A 20740-nucleotide genomic window follows, 5' to 3' on the forward strand; every position below is an offset into this window, starting at 1 on the left:
ATAATATTAGTGTGATGTAGTCATGTTTTCAACAATAATAATTGTACTTGATTCTAAAAATACCATTCAAGTGAGAGTCGGATTCGCACAAAAGGGTTCCGCACGATCGTACAAGAAATCTCAAACCAGTGTAATAAAAATGTGCAAATTAATGACGAATGTGATTTAGTTAAACTAATTATTTGATTGGGAACACAAATCTTTAATTTTTTTGTGATGTAACCATAAGTTCACGGTTTTCAAATTTTTTCGTTCAATTGTGCTATAAGACATTGCCACCAGCCAAATGTCATGATTCCTATTTTGATTCCCCCAAAATGGCAGACACGGGGGGCAGACAGACAGACAACGAAGTGATCCTTTATAGGTTCCTGTTTTCCTTTTGAGGTATGAAACCCTCGACAAATGTAAATCTTTTCCATTAAACTACATTAACCAAAATATATTCTAGTAAAATGTATAAAACAAAAATTTTCAAAATCTATTTATGTGGATTTAGAAAATCATGATCAGTTTACAAATTCACAAAAAATTAAGTTTACTAAATCAGATATAGATGGCGCTGTTGCCAATATCTTGTATAATGATATGGAAACCTTCGTGGGTGAGTCCGACTCGCACTTGACCGGATTTTTTATACCTAAAGCCTGACCAACTAAATTCGTCATCATTCCAAAACGCTAAATGGTTGCAATTTTCCGGACAATGCGTTCTTAAAACCACTTTTAGAATGACCACAACCGTTTAAGCTATCGAATAAATTATTTATAAATAAAATTATCTCTGTAATGAAAATGCCATCATCGATGTTTACAGGTATCGTACAATAATCGTCAATTGTTAAAATGTCCATGTATGTCTTCATCCGCATTGACACAGTGAGGGCCACCTCTCTGCTAAAGACTCTTACAGCAAAAGCTTCTTTTAAAGCTTGACCTGAAAGGTAAAATGAATTATCAATGAATTACACAAATTCGAGCAAATTGTTAGTTATAATATTATGAGACATAAATCACAACATTTCATGATAATCTTTGACTTTGATTAGATATGTGATGTAACCACAAATTCATGGTTTCGGATTTTTCCCTTTATTAATTATTGTGCTATTAGGACATTGCTAGGCTACCAAATGTCATGGATTATATACGGGAAGTATCTCAAGAGCTTTGATTCCCTTGTCTTGATAGAGATACAGATAGACAGACAGAAAACGAAGTATAAGGATTCCTTTTTTCTTTGGAGATACGGAACCCTAAAAATGGAAGACCTAAATGAATTAAAATAAATGCTAATACATAATTCTAGAAATTTTTGGGCTGGACCTTAAAAATAGTGCCACTGGTGCCGCTATTTTATGCACCAATTGGTCAAACCAATAATTAGTGGGACAAATTGAACTTTAAAATGTTATACAATCTACTTTGTCCTACTTGGAGGGGCAATGTGTAATAAGCCAAAATAAAAATCGGTCAAGTGTGAGTTGGACTCGCACACAAAAGGTTCCGTACCATCGCACAAGATATAACACTATTTAGCACGCTGAAAAACAGACATACAGACAAACGGATGGACAGGTGGACGTGTAAGCGGATGGACAGCGGAGGCTTAGTAATAGTCTCATTGGCACCCTTCACGTACGGAACCCTAAAAATTGATACGAGTCGTTGCAATGCTAAATACTTTTGGGTGCTCACACCTGTTTCTTCATAAAATGTTTGTAAAACTTCAGTTTGGTATGGTACGATGTCTTTACTTGCCTTCATATTATCGACAGAATTTGGTTTCAAATGTCTATCTGTTAGTCGAGTATTCCTTACAGTGCCACCAATCCCACCTACCGCATATATTTTTTCAATGATCTGACACCCAAATAGCACGGCGATTACCGATGATTAGGTCCTTTTTCTGAAATTGTTTAAATGACATTTTAGTAGATGTGGAACATCACATATATTATGATATACTTTTTTGCCATTCATAATATAATAATAAACATTCAACCCATCTTTGCCACTGCGAAGGAGATTGGTAAACTTTTTTTCAGAAAAAGTGCTATTATGCTATAAATGATCTTCTTAACGACTTAAATATAATATAAATATAAATATGGGTCTCCCTGCTAGGGCCCGCTGCACAGAAAAAATTGCAACACCCAAAACTGGGTATCTATAATACTACCATAGTATTTTGTTCCAAACTAGAGGATGCCCGCGACTTCGTCCGCGTGGATTTAGGTTTTTAAAGATCCCGTGGGAACTGGTTGATTTTCCAGGATAAAAAGTTGCCTATGTCAATTACAGGGACGCAAGCTACCTTGGTACCAAATTTCATACAAATCGTAAAGCGGATAGGTTTTTAAGAATCCCGTGGGAACTCTTTGATTTTCCGGGATAAAAAGTAGCCTGTGTCCGTCCCCGGGATATAAGCTAACCCTATACCAAATTTCGTCAGAATCGGTTAAACTGTTGGGCGGTGAAAAAGTAGCAGGCAGGCAGACAGACAGACAGACAGACAGACAGACAGAATCGTAAAGCGGATAGGTTTTTAAGAATCCCGTGGGAACTCTTTGATTTTCCGGGATAAAAAGTAGCCTGTGTCCGTCCCCGGGATATAAGCTAACCCTATACCAAATTTCGTCAGAATCGGTTAAACTGTTGGGCGGTGAAAAAGTAGCAGGCAGGCAGACAGACAGACAGACAGACAGACAGACAGAATCGTAAAGCGGATAGGTTTTTAAGAATCCCGTGGGAACTCTTTGATTTTCCGGGATAAAAAGTACCTGTGTCCGTCCCCGGGATATAAGCTAACCCTATACCAAATTTCGTCAGAATCGGTTAAACTGTTGGGCGGTGAAAAAGTAGCAGGCAGGCAGACAGACAGACAGACAGACAGATAGACAGACAGACAGACACACTTTCGCAATTATAATATTAGTATGGATGTTAGATTTAAGGAAAGTATTTATGGAATTGCTATAAAAAACAAATAAATAAAAAATATCTTCATGTGCATCTGACATCTGAAACTGCTGAACCGATTTTTAAAATTCTTAGACCAGTAGAAAGCTGAGCAATTCATGAGTGACATAGGCTATATTTTATTTTCAAAAAGTTAGAGATCTTTACTAAAATTGTAATTAGCTACCTGTGCATGTCACTTTTTCATAGCTTAACAATAAAACCAATTTAGATGTTTATCAGAAAGATAGCTTGCATCCTGAAGATGGATAACATACTATTTATACTGGAAAATTAAATAAAGTCTAAATAAAGCCATTATTGTTTTACTACAGACAAAATGACGGGTGTAAGCTTGTATAGTGAATGTAAAATAAGTAGTACAGATTCTTAATATGAGGTGTATGACAATAGTCTGCACATTGTATAAAAACAGAAATCAGCCAAGTTTGTGTATTTAATCCTTAGTCTATGACATTCAATTCCATCAGCCTGTATGCGTTCACTGCTGGACATAGGCCTTTCCAAGAGTGGGTCACCAAACACGGTTCTCCACCTTCCGTGTGGACTATACAAATTTCAAACCCCTATTTTACCCCCTTATGGGTTGAATTTTCAAAAATCCCTTCTTAGCTACATCTACCATAATGACTATTTGCATACCAAATTTCAGCCCCATCCGTCAAGTAGTTTGAGCTGTGCATTGGTAAGTCAGTCAGTCAGTGATTTTTATATGTATAGATATATGGTATGATATTTAATAAACCACTGTTTTACTTGCCTCAATTTGTTCATAGGAATGCAGGTATAGTTCCAACATGTTTCTTTATCAGTTTTGTTGCTTCTCACACAGCACCTCAGGTGCAGGATTTCACTGTGTTCCCAGTGTAAACACAAATTCAGATGACCAACTCCTTATTCTGGAAAGTTAAGGCAGAAACATAAAGTAAATGGTAAATTATATTATCATTCATTAATAGAGTAAATTTTCTTTTTTTAGCTCAACAAAAGAACCAGTTTTGGAGAAATCCCACAGAGAAACAGCTTGCATCTGGAGACAAAGATAGGCATTTTAAGAGCCATGCTTTTTATCCTAGAAAATTAAAGAGTATCCATCTCATAGATAGGAATTTTGAAAAACCGAAACAAAGTCATGAGTATCAAAGTGTTTATTTTATAGGAAGCTTTGAAGTGTATTAAAGAGTTCATACTTCACAATGAACAACATAATGAATATTTTTAGCCACTCATCAGTGAGAATATCCCTGTTTATTTGGTATAATGGATATATTTGGATTTGGCATGTTTAATGAAGAAATTCATCTGAAATTAATCCATACCAATATTATGAACGTGAAAGTGTAACTGTAACTTTTCACAGCCTATCCATTTAACCAATTTTGACGAAATTTTGTGGTGATAGCTTGCATCTCGGAGATGGATGCAGGCTATTTCTTGTTCCATGAAATGAAAGAGTTCTTAAAAATCTAATTCCACGTGGATGAAGTCACAGGCATCATCTATTTGGCACTGAAATAGCTTGCATCCTGGAGGAGACATAGGATACTAATTTTCATCCCAGAAAATGAAAGAGTTCCCATGGGATTTAAAAAATCTAAGTCACGCGAACAAAGTCGCGGGCATCATCTAGTAATACTTACTCTGTGATGACAAAACTATGCTTTCCACCTCCGTAATTGCAGTCTTATATAGTTATGATACTGCATGCATGTATGAGAGTCCCTTTAGCCTTTTCCATCCAGTCGTTCTCGTCCAGCCACTCTCCTGAGGTAGTTTTTCCAGCAGCTTGCACTTGGAGGTTGTTTTACATGCCCTTATCGCCTTCACAGTAAGAACATCCCCAGAAGTCCCCAGAACCCCCAGAAGATGTTTGGTGCATCTTCGGCATTCGCTAGATGTGGGCCACCTTTCCTTTGATCTTCGTGAAAACGCAAAATGCAAGTCCAAACCAAGGAATACATTTCTCAATCGCGGTTATGGTTATTAGCGCTCACTGATTCTTTATACGAGTGTATACAAAACAAGTATACTCAATTTAAGAAAAAAAGACGATAAATTTCTAAGAAAAACATATGAAACAGTGATTTAAATTGGCTTAAAAGTTTTCGTATTTTATTGATTTCTACGTTACGCCATTTTTACAGTGTTGTCGACATTTGATTTTATTTCCCCCAAATTCAGATTTTTAATCGTACCTATTGAAATGAGAAATCCAATGAACGACATTGAACATTTTTATATTTTGTATGTTACTGCTACTCTGTTTTATATTACTTTATTCAAAAAATGGTTATCATGTTATATCACTGTAATTTCAAACCTAAATATATTATTTTACTTAAATTTGCTCTATGATTCTTAAAAACCTTTAATTTTGGCAACATGAAATTTAAAGTTAAATCCAATAAAATATTATACTTTTTTCTATAAAAATCTAAGCTCGTTTTTCTTCCACCTTTAGGGTAAAACCCTTAGCTGGTCACACTCCTCGTGCGACCATTCCATATAACTATAATACATATAGTAATAAAAAATTTCAAACGTGTGCGTAAAATATAGCTGTGGTAGTGAAGCGAGAAGCTTAATGTCTACCCATACTAATTATGTGAGATAGAAGACATGTACTTGCAATGTACCTAAGCATATTTGAAATACCATAGGATAGCCGGCCCTGGTTATTGGTCTGTGGTGAAGTGAAGCGAAGTTAATTTTTGCGAAGGGATTTTTGGCTTGGGATATGTAAATATCTACTTTTGGTGAGGGTTAGATTAGCCATTCAATTTATAACATTAAAACACGATGGCATTAGCCCTTCAAAGACGGGCAAACGTAAGTGATTTGATGATTCTACTTTTTCAATTTTACTAGAAATTGCCCGCCACTTTGTCCGCGTACAACTGCGATTGTGATATCCCGTTTCCGATGTAATTAAAAGGCTAACCAATAGTAAAAACCGCAACTTCGTAAATCGTACTTTACGTGCTAATGATTCTGTTTCATAGGGTACCCCCATTAACTAGTATTGATTTAGGTACAGTAACTTTACTATAAAACTTCGACAACCCATTTCAGGTCTTTGCATAAGAGCATCATGATTAATCCATTGCCGGTCTAGTATTGAGCACGGGTCTCTACTCAGAATGAGAAGGGTTTAGGCGATAGTCTGCCCCGCGGGCCCGGTGCGGATTGGCAGACACACACCCTTGAGAACATTATGTTTATGCCTTAGAAGGGACTTATACCTTACTTTCATGTTTGTATTTTAGGCATTATAGTTCTGAGATTTCATGTTTAGTCAGTACATAGGTACTAAGTAATAATATGAAATTGTGGCAGTGTGTCTGTCTGTTACCAGCATACCATGCCTATGCTTTAGCATAATATTTGTTGATCTTGATAAATTTTGATAGTCTTGAATCCGACTTCAAGATGCTAGAGCTATCAAAATTTTAACCATTTTAATGCAAATAACTGCAAAAATTCAATAACTTAAATTCAATGTGATGATATTGCGGGAAAACAAGTAGTCAATTATAATTAATTGTTTTAGGCGCACACCTATCCTCTATGTAGTCCCTCCATGCTTCACCGTTTTTCATTATACCAATTATTTAAACTGTGTTAAAGGAAATAAAACATAATTAATTGGAACACTTGTCAAACAAGTTTCTGCTCCACATAATATGTAAGCATGCATTGGACTATTAAGTAATTATTAGATTTTTTTGTTTTAGGTGAGGCTTCCACCGGAAGTTAATAGAATTCTATACATAAGAAATTTACCATATAAAATATCAGCGGAAGAAATGTACGATATATTTGGTAAATATGGAGCAATAAGGCAAATTCGTGTGTAAGTATGTTTATCTTGAAATTACATATGCCTATTACATTTGACAATGGAACACAAGTTTTCTTTGCTCTATGATATTTTACTTTTATAATTTACACTTTTCAGTGGCAATACACCTGAGACCAGAGGCACAGCGTTTGTGGTGTATGAAGACATATTTGATGCTAAAAATGCATGTGATCATTTATCTGGATTCAATGTCTGCAACAGATATTTAGTTGTGTTATATTATAGATCTAACAAAGCATTTAAGGGTATGGATATAGAAAAGAAACAAGAGGAACTAGATACTTTAAAAAAGAAATATGGTATATCAACAGAGGAACTTCGTAAATGAATATAACATCCTTACTGATTGTATTGTCGCTGAATAAGATAATATAAGATTTGTACAAATTATCCTAAACATGAATTTTATTTATAACTGAACTAACCTAAAATAATAATTTAAAAATTTTATTACTGGACTCTGGGACGCCCTCAAATGGGATTTTTAAAAATCAGTGAATGAGTTAAGAATCTGGTAAACTGAAAATCTGGTAAACTGCTCATAAGGATGGAATCATATAATTCAGTATAGGTATAAAACTAGAAGTTTGAAGGGGAAAACATAGTGAGCTTATAGTGATGCCTTTGAAATCTCCATATTACTCCCAGAGGCCAAAGGTGTGTGAAGATCGCCTATTTGGCTAGCATGGTGCTGGTTTTTATTTAATACTAGAGGCTGCCTGTGACTTCGTCCGCGTGGATTTAGATTTTTATAGATCCCGCGGGAACTATTTGATTTTCTGGGATAAAAGTGGCCTATTTCGATTACTGGGACGCAAGCTACTTCGGTACCTACCAAACATACAAATCGGTTAAGTGGATGGATCTTTAGGAATCCCGCAGGAACTCTTTGATTTTCCGGGATAAAAGCAGCCTAAGTCCGTCCCCGGGATATAAGCTAACCCTGTACCAAATTTCGTCAGAATCGGTTACACTGTTGGGCCGTGAAAAGGTAGCAGGCAGACAGACACACATTCGCATTTTATAATATTAGTATGGATTATCAGCTAAAATGTTATAGATAAATGCAATATAAAATAGATTCCCTAAGGAAATAAAAGGCATGTCAAAGTCTATTATTTTAATTCTTAATTGCAATAAGTATTTAAATATTTACAATCCAATAAAATTTTAATTAGTTTCATGTTCATCAATATCCAAAGGTCTTCGAGAACGCCATCTATTTAAAATGACTACACTAGCGCACAATAAAAGCAATAGCGAGATGGAAACGCCACACATTGCTAATACTCCACCATGCAGTCGTTTTTCATCTATGAACAAAAAAAAATTAGAAATTACATACTCGAATAACTAATTAAGAATATTTGAAATAAATAAAGAAAAAACAGATAGATACTTAATTTATAAACACGTGAAAAAAAATTCGTCTCAGGAAATGTAGACTTTACAGTGCAGTTTGCATGCAATGTTAAGTTAGTATACATCTGAAGATGGTCCGGTATCGAAACAAATGATGGTGATGCGTGGTGGAAGGCTGTAGTGCATCTTGATTGCTGGCTTCTCCTGCATTTAGCAGAGGACGGATGGTGCATATAACATTGCTTTTCGTTGTACCATACAGCATTGCCTATTTTGGCGACTTTTAATTTATAGCATATTAAGAACCTATGTTTATAGTAAAAACCTATGTTTATAGTTCCATGTGTATCATGGAAAATAAGAAATCTCAAACCAGTTTTATACCGAACTAGCTGTGCCCGCGACTTCGTTCGCGTGGAATAGTGACCACGCTTTACGCGCCACGGACGCTCAGGCGCGAGGCGTGTAGTACGTACTCTGTACGTTAAAAATGTTCGCCGTGATTCTTTAAATTGACATAACTTTTTTATTTATGAACCGATTGACATGAAATAAACACTAAATGTTAAGTGAAGCTTACTACAATATATTAGTGAAAACCGTATCTAAATCGAATAAGCCGTTTCTGAAATTAGCGTGCACAAACACACAGATAAGCAGACAAACAGACAAAAAAAAAATTACAATTTCGGTTTCAGCATCGATATAATAACAACCCCTGCTACTTTTTTTTATATATTTCCATTGTACAGACACCACTTTTCTACAATTTTATTATATGTAATAATAGATAAAGCAAGTTAATGTCCGGACAGCGCCACCTTGGTGTGATTTGGTAAACTAATTATTTCGGGAACACAATTTTGATGGAATCGGTTTCCGAATGTTTCCCTTTATACTTGTGCTATAAGATCTACCTGCCAAACATAATTCTAGGTCTACGGGAAGTAGTAGTATTCCCCTACCCTATAGGTAGGTTTTGATTCCCCCGAATTGTCTCCCAAACAACACACAGACAGACAACGAAGTGATCCTATAAGGGTTCCTCTTTTCCTTGAGGTACGGAATCCTTAAAAGTGCTATACATTTGGTAGAAATTACCATTTGCAACTCAGAAGTAACTCCTACCTTTTTCTATTTGCTCATTCGACGTAAGTGTAGAAAATAACCGGGGTAAATATTGAAGCCAAAAAGCGATTTCTTTGCTGGTTTTATACTTATTGCAATTGGAGTCTTCTTTTTTGCATATTTCATGAATATAAGATTCCCCCACCATATATCGCGGCCATTCGTTTAAATTATCTGGTGACCTAAAAAAAAATTTATCATAAAATTATTTTATTTTATAGCCCTAGTTTAACGGATTACTCAGGTCCTATTTTAAATAGATAGTTAGGTACCATATGCAGATCTTATAAATAAAAAAACCGGCCAAGTAGGTACAAGTCAGACTTGCGCACTGAGGGTTCCGTATTTGGGTAATTTTTCCGACATTTTGCACGATAAATCAAAATCTGTTTTAGAATATACAGGTACAGCCCTTTCAAATGATACCTACCCTACTTGGTATAGTTTTCTTACTTTGAAAATTGAAACACATTTTAATTTTTTTTTAATGATGTACTTAATCACAAATTCACGGTTTTCGGATTTATTCCTTTTCTTGTGCTACCTACCTACTTACCAAATTTCATGATTCTAGGTCAACGGGAAGTACCCTATAGGTTTTCTTGACAGACACGACGGACGGACGGGCGGACAGACAGACAACAAAGTGATCCTATAAGGGTTCTTTCTTTTTGTGGTACGGAAACCTGAAAAAATAACACTAATATTTTTTTATTGAGTACCTAAGTAAGTTTGTAGTTATACTGGAAACGGAAATACATACTCTGAAAATTTCGACTCTGCCTGTTACGGTTCATAAAATGATGAGATGGACAGGACAGACGGAGGCTTAGAACTAATAGGGGCCCGTTGGCACCCTTCGAGTAGGTAGGTACGTTTTAAAAATTTAGTTAAGTAGTAGTTAAATTTTAATATATGCCATAACTAACCCAAATTTAACAAAATTAATAATGTACTTCCTAAACTGTATAGATAACTGTTTCTCATTCTGAGATGAAGGTCGCCGGGCAACTTGGAGCATCAAAGCGTTTCCTAGCAGCGCTAATAATTCGGCACCGTGAGTTGCACCTGAAACGGACGTAAGAAATTAAGAGACGAGAAGATGAAAATATGATGCAAGACGAAGTACTTGATACATCGTGACTTTAAGAGGTCTTAAATAAAAACAAATTGGCCAGTTAAAGTATCTAAATAATATAAGTCCCTCCTTAGGGAGGAGGAAGGTCCCGGGTTCGATTCCCGGCAGGGGTTTGGAACTTTATAATTTCTAAATCTCTGGCCTCGTTAGAGGCTTCGGCCGTGGCTAGTTACCACCCTACCGGCAAAGCCGTACCGCCAAGCGATTTGGCGTTCCGGTACGATGCCGTGTAGAAACCACAGGGATATGGGTTTAATAAAAAAATTGCCATGCCCCTTCCAGGTTAGTCCGCTTCCATCCTAGACTGCATCATCACTTACCACCAGGTGAAATTGCAGTCAAGAGCACATGTATCAGAATTTTAAAAAAAATATGCAAGCTTTTTTCCGATACATCACTTTTTTACCTGACTATGGCAAAGACAAAAGCAAGGGTTATGATTTTAGTTTTGAAAATTTTTACCTGTAAAATTAAGCTTTCGGCCACTTAGGTCTATATCAGTTGCGCGCGAGTAGCGATAGACAAAGAGATGAGAAATTCGCCGAGCAAGTTTAGCTGCTAGAACAGCACAACCGGCACCCCATTTAGCTGAGCTCTCCATTCTTGCAACGGTTTCTATTAATTTCATAATTTCACCCTCACTTTTCGTACGCGTTTTCGGACCTAGGAATTCCCAACGTATTGCCTGTGCAAGCTGAAAGAGATTTTGTTTGTAGGTTTATATTCAGAAGAATTCTTTAAATTACAATCACATAAGTATACTTAATTTTTACAAAATAAAATGAAAGTCAAAGTCAGATCATTTATCCAAAATGGGGACTTTTTAACTGTCAACCTACGTAAACTTAAAACTAAAGCTACGAGGGTTCCAAACGCGCCCAATCTGAGAAGAGCCCACTACAAACTCGGCCTTAGTGGCTGGAAATGGCATTATGTTCACTAGCGAGGCCTGTGCTGGGTACTAACTACTACCGCTGAACGATTAACTTAACTGTCCGCCTATGTAGTATGTACCTACCCTATGCAGATTATTCTGCCAATAAGCAAGTCAACGGATGTCGGATCACTCCACAATCGCGCAACATTTGACGAGCACGTAACCAACACACCCGCAGTGAAAGTGTGAAGATCTTTTTTTATTAAGTTTTGAATTTCTGGCCGTTACAGATATCTATTTATCATTTTGACGTCGTACATAGGTATTGTATCGATTTTATCATTAGTTGAAATCCATTTATTTTATTAGAGATTCACTTGGTTGTGGAGGAGCAGCCTTGTAAATAGATCGATGGTCAAAAAATGAGCGTAAATTCAACAGAATTGAAATATAGTAGGTACTTAGTAGTACCTCAAATGGCAGAAGGTGTCCCTACCTACCGCTTTTAATTGGTTTGACACTCTACTCCAATCGCTTCCCGTGCTGTATTTAAGAAAGAACATAATATTGTCCATGTGCAGACACATTCTCTCCACTTCAATAGATTTACGCCCATTTTGACCATCATACTTCAAGGAAATAGAGTACTTTGTAAAATGGTTAGTTAACTAGTAAGTATAGGCTACTACGGTCTACGGACTGCTATACTAAGGTTGAAATTTATAGAGCGCACTTTGACTTTGTTCAGACTTAAGTTTCAGTTAGAACGAGACAGATTTATGCCAGCCGTATATCGCTGTCGCCTGTCTTGTTTCAACAGTGATCTATAGATCTCTATAGTGAACTATAGATCTCTCAGCCTTAGATAGATTTATATAATTTTAAAGTCTTTTTAATATGATTAGGAAAACTTACGAGTGGCAATGTTTCTGGTCGGTCTATGGACAACAGGCGCAGGATTTCCTGAATGATTGTCACACTCGCGTGCTCGTAAAGTGAGTCTGGACCTCGACGTGCCAAGTCTTCATAATTATAATCTGAAGATACGAGTATAAATTAAAAATTATACTTACCATCGAAGCTAAAAAAAAATCGCCCTACGTACCTACCTACTTTTCTTGCTCAAGTGGTGAATTTGTTTTTATGTCAAAACTCCGAAGAAATAGTACGTGACCTACCTATGTAAAATTCTGTTTTTGTAAACGTTTTTCATTCCTCTTATAAAGCAAGCTTATTCATTGCATCATGCATGCATACATTAACGGCTTGAGACGGGTCTGCCGGCGATGCCAGGTTTATATAAAAATCTTTACTTGAAAGGGTCCAGTTTAAGAAATTAGCTCTAGTATCGATTATAACTCACAAATTGCTCAATACTAGAGCTAATTTCTTAAACTGGACCCTTTCAAGTAAAGATTTTTAGATAAACCAGTGAGGATGATACTGCCATTGGCGCAATTAAAGTGCCATAAGCCTACTTTGTCGTATTATTTTACAAATTACGAAAAACCAAATCTTTGAATTTCGCGGGCAGACCCGTCGCATCCACCTTAAGGTGTTGGGGATTACTTATACTGATTATTATGAAAACTGATCGCTGTCACACATTTTTTAAACCCGATTCCGTTAGATATGAGTATTGAAAAAATTCACCGTATGTTATGGCTTCCAGGTCAGTTGTTCCAAGGAGGACATCCAGTTGGATGTTTGGTAATTTTGATGTCCCTAAGGCAGTGGATAAAGAAGATGGTAAATATTGCTCCTTATCGGGTAAGAAATTATCCGCAATGGGTTGAATTACATTTGTCCAGTTGTTCTGAAATTAATTTCTTTTACTCAATAAATAGGTACCTTGGTAGCGGATACTCAATTGAGTAATCAAAAAAACCGGTAAAGCGCGAGTCAGAGGTGGACACCAAGGGTTCCGTAGCTTGACTTGAAAGGATACCTACCTACCTACCTGCCTGATTATTATTTATTTGGTGTAATTGTTCGGCCACTTTAAAAACAAAATAATCTAGATTGCGCTGCAAATTAACAATAACACACAACAACTCTAGGAAACTATTCTCTGCGAGCTCCCGCTTCCACTTTGAAAGCGGACACCCAGAGCCGATACTTGATACGATAGTGGAAGTAAAACGGCCAAATAAAAAAATAGGTAGGTAGGTAGGTACTTATAAAATTCTGCTGCGAATACACAGATGAAGAATTAGGCAGTAGGTACTGTTCTTCCGCGTACCTATTCGAACTATAGCATAAAATGTCTTTTATTCTAATCAGCTTGGGTCATGAATATCCAAGCTGAAAGGACAAACCCGATCCTTAGGTGTACCGTTTTTTCATCGTTAAAAACTAACCCTAAAAACTATTAACTGTATTTAAAATTACCTACCGGAATTGAATTGAATATGTCCGATACAGACCGAGTTCTCAAGCATTGAAGTATTTCATTTTCTGTGTCACGTAAGCAATTTAAAGATTTGATCAATCTTTGAGACATATTTTCAGTTGAATAACTATTCTCGCCTTCCTTCCCTACCGCTTTCCAGATATTGTTCGGTGACATAATTATAGCACGTTGAAACATTCCTGTCAATCATAAAACGATGCATAAATTATACGCTTGGTTCTCCTGATTTTCTTAAATATGTAAGTAACTACTTAAATGTGACTCTAAAACATATTGACTTACTTACCGACCGTTCGAGGCGAAACAATATGATAAAGAACACTATCTGCACCAGCAGAATGTCCTAATAAAGTGATTGTATTAGGATCACCACCAAATGCAACAATATTTTCTCGTACCCAAAGTAAAGCCATGTACTGGTCCAATAAGGCTAGATTTCCTCGTGCCTTAATAGATTTTAGCGTAAAGAAGGCCAGAATATGAAGTCTATATGCTACCGTCACTACGACGATGCCCTCTGCGGCCAATTCTTGGCATGGCAATGTTATTCCATTTTGAGTCCATGAATTACTGTACAATATAATCAATACTGGTTGTAATTTGCCATCTACTCGCTGCCTAAAAAAATAAGGAATAGTTACATAAAACCAGATAAATGGTGTTCCAGAATTTACGCAAGATTTGAATTTGGCGGCATTTATGTAATAAAGTGTTGCCAACAAAAAAAGATAGCTTGACGGTTCGGTTTATTAAAAATGGAGCGCTACACTAAAGGACGTGTTTTCACTGTTGATCATCAATTCCATCACCAGTTACCACATGAATCATTTCCTGGTCGTGTAGTATCCCGTTTTGATGATCTGATTTAGCCGCCCAGATAACCTTTTTCTTTAAGTGTATTACCTATATATAGAAGCAGGCGTTATTTTGCGGAAGTCCATGATATACAAGGAACCAAAAGCTTAATTTGCTATAATCCGCCAAACCAACGAAATCTGTATGGTACGCAGCACCACACAAAGTGAGTGGTGTTGGAATTTGTGTGGTGCGTACCATACAGATTTCGTTGGTTTGGCGGATTATAGCAAATTAAGCTTTTGGTTCCTTGTTTTTCTTTAAGGTTTTTTTAAAATCTCAGATTTATCTTGACAATCTTATCACCACCTACGCTTTGAGCGTGAATGAAATTGAGCGTTTATTTAAAAAAAATTAACCACGTTGCATGCAAATTTGAGAAATGGGTGTTTGCCAAGCGGTGGAGTCAATTTACCCAATATTCTTTCCATAACTAATCCTTACTCTAAACTTCATGAATCATCAAAAAATACTTTTTTTTGGTAAAAACTTGTTTTCGTGAAGTTTTGGGACAATCTTTATTTAAATTCTAAAAAAAATTGACGCTCCTAACCCGTGGCGTCCATATATTAAGGTAGAGACAGTCTTCCTTGTAATGCTCGCTTTCATTAGCAGATTGACGACAACGTGGAGGCATGCGATGAGCGAATAAAGTTCTTCTCCAACCCGAGTGCCTTTCCGGGGACTGGAAATAAATAATAAAAGCTAATAGTTAATTACTATATTACACAAAAATATTTCTTGAACTGAAAATATTATTTAAAAAACCAATTATCCTATACGTAGATAGACAAGTTTGGAAACTTACAGCAAATCTTAATCTGCCTGTGGGTGGAGCTGCGTAAGGGATTCCATAAAACCCTTCTATGGGCTTAAGCGAATTTTCCGTGAACACTTGAATCTGAATATTTTATAAACGATATATTTTGAATTTTAATATTTTATATTAATCTTAAAGGGTAGGTTATTTATTTCACATACGAAGATTCTGTAACTAAAATTGAGAGGAACAAGTCAACCATGAGCGTAAACAGGACAGAACAATATTGATTGAATATTAGGTAGAAGATAATTTTATCACCTCACTAAAAATATTTTTATAATACTTTATGGCCCTCAATCCTCGCCAAGACAGCAGATAACTGGATAGACCGTACATTAAAAAATGGTTGCTGAAGGAAAGCAACGACTTATCTAAAAATAATCAAGCGAATGTTCTGAATTTCTGATCTGCTTAGTGCACAGAAAAAATGAATCTGACTACTTCCATGGCATAATGAATATTGTGTTGCCCATAGAGTAGATGTTGCCGGAGTGAATCAGTTGATCGTGGGTTTTGAATCTTGGTCTATTTTGTGTTCGCCTCAATTATTCTGGTTGCCAAATAATAACACTTATAATATTTAGGTAGCTACTCAAAAATATTAAAAATCTGTCTTACCCCGACAACACGGCCTTGCGGTAAATTTGCGACGGGATCTTGTCCAATAACAGAGTATAACAGCGACATAAAACACCAACCAATTCTTTTTTGCATTTTCAAGAGTTGAAATTTCGAATTTCAACTGTAGTATAGTTGGCAGTGTAAGTGTAATACAATTAATTCTATCTAACCGACTATCACTCAACGCTTGCTAAAGTTTAAACTGATGGCCAACAATAAATGCATATGGTTGGACATTATTTCGACACAATAAAATCAGTACAATGATTACGCTCCAACCCATGACGAGACAATTGTAACGGCGATCACATTGTTCTAAAATAACCTATTTCCTTTTGTAATTAGATGCGTAGGTAACTACCTACGTTGAAACCTGATATAATCCAATAATAATTAATGCAAAAATTAGAGAAAAATAGGAAACACGTCATGCAAAATCTCGACTTTGTAAATCGATAGCTGCGTTGCATGACGTTCAAATTGCACTTCAAAAGTTGTATCAAATTTGTTTATAATATGCAAATTCGAGTTACCAAAGTCTAGAGCCAATATAAACGCAATGAGCAAAACTTTAATAAAAACATTACAATGTTACAATTTGTACGAGTTACTCGTTAGTGTTGAACAAAACAAAGTATATTAAAAATTTCCTATAGGTAGGTACCTCAAATCACACTTTACCATTACTTATTGCCATGTCTATTTTCTTCAAAAGAATTTTGTAATAATAATGCATAGGTTGATTATTTGCAAAACCTATGGTCGCCAGCATTAATCCATAACCAAGAAGAATCGAAAATAGCTTGTGTTGAGCGAGCCAATGTCGTAGACCACCAGCTAAAAATATAAAATAAATTAGGTTTTGCTCAAAGTTTAATTCATTAAATTACCTAAAAATGAAAGCGTGTTGTCATTACGTTTGTGTAGAAGGATGAAGATAAATAAAAATACAGATAAGTTCAATGCTCGATTTAAACCAATACCTTCTCTATTCGAACTCGTGGTCGGAAATCTCATCGACGTTGGTTGTTTGGCATAAACCAGTAAATATCGAACTCGAATTAAATCGCAATTTGTGACAACAAAACTGGAATTAGTGCGAGCCTCTGCTTCAGCAGCTGACGTCTTAACTTCTTTGTACACACCATCCCCTGAAATAATATTCGAATCATTCAAAAGTTGGTAGTTTATTTAGGTACTAACTTTTAGGCCACTATATAGACCGTGTTCTGTACATGTGCATAATAATTATGGCAAGGTGATATGTCATAATATTTGAACGCCTAGTGTTATTAGGTTACCTACAAAAAAATATGAAAAAATATTTATCAACTTCTGCTGTCACGATTTTTTCTTCCAATGCAATGAAATGTCCCTCACCTACATGAAGTTGAGTTGATCGATATTTTAAAAAATATATATATTTTATTGATTTTAAGAACAACAGCTTACGCTTGAGATAAAAGACAATTTCCCTGTCTCATGGTTTTGGATTTCTCCATACTGTCCCTGTTAAAAAAACCATACCTACTGTACATAGTACCTATCATTTCTAATTCGAACACATGATCCATATAATAGGTACAAATGTTTCAAACCTTCATTTGTGACTTGGTTTACTTGGTAATTGATTCCCTCAGGAACGTCGATAACTTCACACATCGCCACACAAGACAGGTGACCTCCAATGCAACTAGCTCCCCAGCCAAACCCTCCATGACTATACGGCAAACTTGCACTTAGTTCCGAGGAAAGATTTACACCGCTACCCGTTACGTTTGTCTATGTGAATATGTAAGAGAAAAAGATATAAAGGTAAGAATAAAAATGTAGATTTCACTACACCATAATAATATAGAATTAAGTACCTATTGTAGGTACTTACTACCTAGTTATATACTAGATGATGCCCGCGATATCGTCTGCGTAAGTTTCAGTTTATTAATTATTCATTTGAATCATTTATTAACGTCACTCTGCTGTTTGTCTGTCTGTCTGTACGCGTGTCACATATCCCTAACTCGTAGACGAAATTAGTGACAAACCTGAAATTTTAGTGATTGGAGAAAAACGTTGACCAGAAACTAAATATTAATTAGAAATTCAATTAAATTATTTTTCAGGGGGGCTCTGATACATAAAAAGGAGCCGATTTTTTTTCTTACCCTAGCATGTGGAGTATCGTTGTTCAGAGCTCATTGAGTAGTAGCACGCGTATATTTTATACTTCTTTTTATCTTAAAAAATAAGGAAATGGGGGGGGGCATCAAAGTTGGCAGTTTTAGAACATTTTTGTGACGGGGGCTATCTCAAAAACTAAACTAGTTAGGAATATGAAATTTCGGTATATACTATTATGTACCTACTGTAATTACTGTTTATAAACAACAAATACTAAACACGATTTATAAAATAGTTTGTAAGCTATGGCCAAAACAAACGAACATTTTTTGAGAGTTTCTTTCACGGTTTGTTGCGATGTTCTGGCTCGGAAAATACAGACAGACAGACACTTTTGCATTTTTGATTATATTATAATACGAGTAGTAGATTTGGATATACAGTACAAACCTTATGTAAGTGATGTTGCAACCCAAAGTATAAAATACTGTAAAAATTTTCGAGGCGATTTCCGTGGTAAGCATAAAACACCCTACGGTTTTTCGATAACTCTTTCCATTTCAATTCCGCACTAGATTTGCACGTACTGACAACTTGAAAGATGTACTGTGGTTTAGAAACTGGCAGCAATGATTGTGTACTTGTTAAAATGGCTTCATGCTAAAATGTATCCATTAAGTTAATGTCTCATCTATAATAATATACCTGTACCTAAATAATTACAGAGTTTCAAAACTTACAGCTTCTTGCGGCATAGTTTTTAAGCTAGGTTCTTTTAGTCTTACAAGAACGTAGAATAATAAATCAAGGATGTCGGTTATATCGCTCAAATTTTCAAGACTGTCCAATTGTTGTAAAACCAAATCTAAAGCTGGCACGTCAGTGATCAAACTCAGCTGAAAAAAATATGGAATGAATAGAATTTTTTTATTTCAACTTTTATTTTGTTTTACATGAATAATTTTTGTTTGAGGTACCAATTCGTCCATGTCTTTAATTCCATTTTTCATAAAAATGGGGGGAAAGGGTCTGAGGCAGCTTTCGTATCTGAAGCTAAAAGCTGCCGCTACAAACAAACTCCATTTTAAATCAGCCGCCTTAAAATCTTTTTCTAGCGTTAGTCTGTAACAATAACAATTTTACCACGTATGGTAAATCAAGTATTTTTTTATAAAAAAATATCAAAAAACCCCGACTGCGGTATGTACAGCATCTTTTTCAGTTCATCCGCCATTTTGGTTTTTTTAAGGATTTTATGTAGAGCCTACGCCCACTACACTCTACCCTCACGCTATCAAGACGGATCTAATAACGTACCTACTTATCATTAACAAAATCGTTTGAGCCGTTAAGTAGTTACGAATGGGTATAGGAACGACATAGGTACATACTCATAGGTAGGTACATATTATTACATTACAGGTCAAACCCTCCTTTTGGGCTTCGCCGCAATCGGGTAAACAGATTCATATAATTTTACATTTTCAATCTCAAAGTGGGTGTGATCTTATTATTATTAATTTATTGAGTGCCAAAGAGGCCCGAACTACTCAACGAATTTCAACATCAACGAAAGGCACAGAGGGAGAATATTATGTCCTAACTCCTAACACCTGACACAGGTGTCCTGGCAAAATAAATTACGATTTAATGACCTTAAATGCACAGCTTTTTTCTCTAAGGAGTCTAGTTTTGCTTGATAGTTATTATTATCAGATAAAGTTTCCGAAGCTGATGCCAAATTACAATTTGTAGCTGTATCTGATAATGCTTCTGGCTCTCCATCCATATTTGAACTTGCTGAATTTGTTTTAAAATTTACGTAATAGCATAATAAATTTTGATTCCGTTGAAAAATGTCCTGATTGGGTTTATTAATTATTTATAAGCATTTATAGGTAACTACATATATTATTTCATGCAGTTGTCAAAATTTGAAACGAAAACGTAAAAAAATTAAAAGAACAGGGCAACCAGTTCCAACCCAAAAAATAAATTTAAAATGTTACGATTGCAACAGTAACATAGTTAATATTACTTTAAAATTATGGTAGTAATTTAAGTGATAGGTTGGGTCTTTAAAATGCTATTTGATATCTGATTCTTTTATCCCTATAATACCATTAAACCCACAAGTCACCAAGTCGAGTCACAATGAAGAAGTTAGAAGAATAATATGTGACACGTTTTTAAAGTTACCCGTGACCATGATCATTGTAGTAAACGTAATTTTTACGGCGGCGCGATATGCTTGCGTGTTGCGACAAACAACATACCGTATCCCTTTCATTTTTACACACAGTGTTTGGCACGGTAGTGAGGTCCGATCTCTCGCTCGCTATTCGAAGTGGGGTGGCGATAAGTAGACCAATTATTATTTATTATTAATTGAAGGTACAGTCTATATCATTAGGAGATTAGGAGTGTCCAATTTGGTCCAATCTAAGTTAGATTTATGGATTCATAGTTAGATCTTAGATCTCAAAAGGAATGATGACATTTTCTCTATGGTTTAAATAAAAAAATGTCCACGGAGGCTAGAATCCAGAGTCGCACAGG

The 20740-nt window shown here is 35.7% G+C and overlaps 2 protein-coding genes and 1 long non-coding RNA gene across 3 annotated transcripts; 1 reads left to right on the top strand and 2 right to left on the bottom strand.

The window, feature by feature from the left end:
• Window positions 1–3741: 3741 nt before the first annotated feature.
• Window positions 3742–5070, bottom strand: LOC123872727. Its single transcript, XR_006797530.1, has 2 exons — window positions 4622–5070; window positions 3742–3880 (listed from the first exon to the last, which is right to left on the bottom strand). It is a non-coding gene; the product is annotated as an uncharacterized LOC123872727 (long non-coding RNA).
• A 591-nt stretch (window positions 5071–5661) lies between these two features.
• LOC123872705 (splicing factor 3B subunit 6) lies at window positions 5662–7240 on the top strand. The gene is made up of 3 exons (XM_045917159.1): window positions 5662–5810; window positions 6716–6834; window positions 6940–7240. Exons 1-3 carry the CDS (start codon window positions 5781–5783, stop codon window positions 7169–7171), a joined length of 381 nt encoding a protein of 126 aa, XP_045773115.1. The 5' UTR covers window positions 5662–5780; the 3' UTR covers window positions 7172–7240.
• A 708-nt stretch (window positions 7241–7948) lies between these two features.
• LOC123872712 (carboxylesterase 4A-like) lies at window positions 7949–20124 on the bottom strand. Its single transcript, XM_045917169.1, has 16 exons — window positions 19837–20124; window positions 19159–19303; window positions 18922–19077; window positions 18632–18841; window positions 17659–17842; window positions 17044–17211; window positions 16737–16897; window positions 15170–15301; window positions 14048–14375; window positions 13744–13940; window positions 13002–13164; window positions 12264–12385; window positions 10934–11165; window positions 10263–10401; window positions 9334–9515; window positions 7949–8156 (listed from the first exon to the last, which is right to left on the bottom strand). Exons 1-16 carry the CDS (start codon window positions 19968–19970, stop codon window positions 8014–8016), a joined length of 2796 nt encoding a protein of 931 aa, XP_045773125.1. The 5' UTR covers window positions 19971–20124; the 3' UTR covers window positions 7949–8013.
• Between the last annotated feature and the right edge of the window lie 616 nt (window positions 20125–20740).

Source organism: Maniola jurtina, chromosome 2 (genome assembly GCF_905333055.1).
Source record: "Maniola jurtina chromosome 2, ilManJurt1.1, whole genome shotgun sequence".
Lineage (NCBI taxonomy): Eukaryota > Metazoa > Arthropoda > Insecta > Lepidoptera > Nymphalidae > Maniola > Maniola jurtina.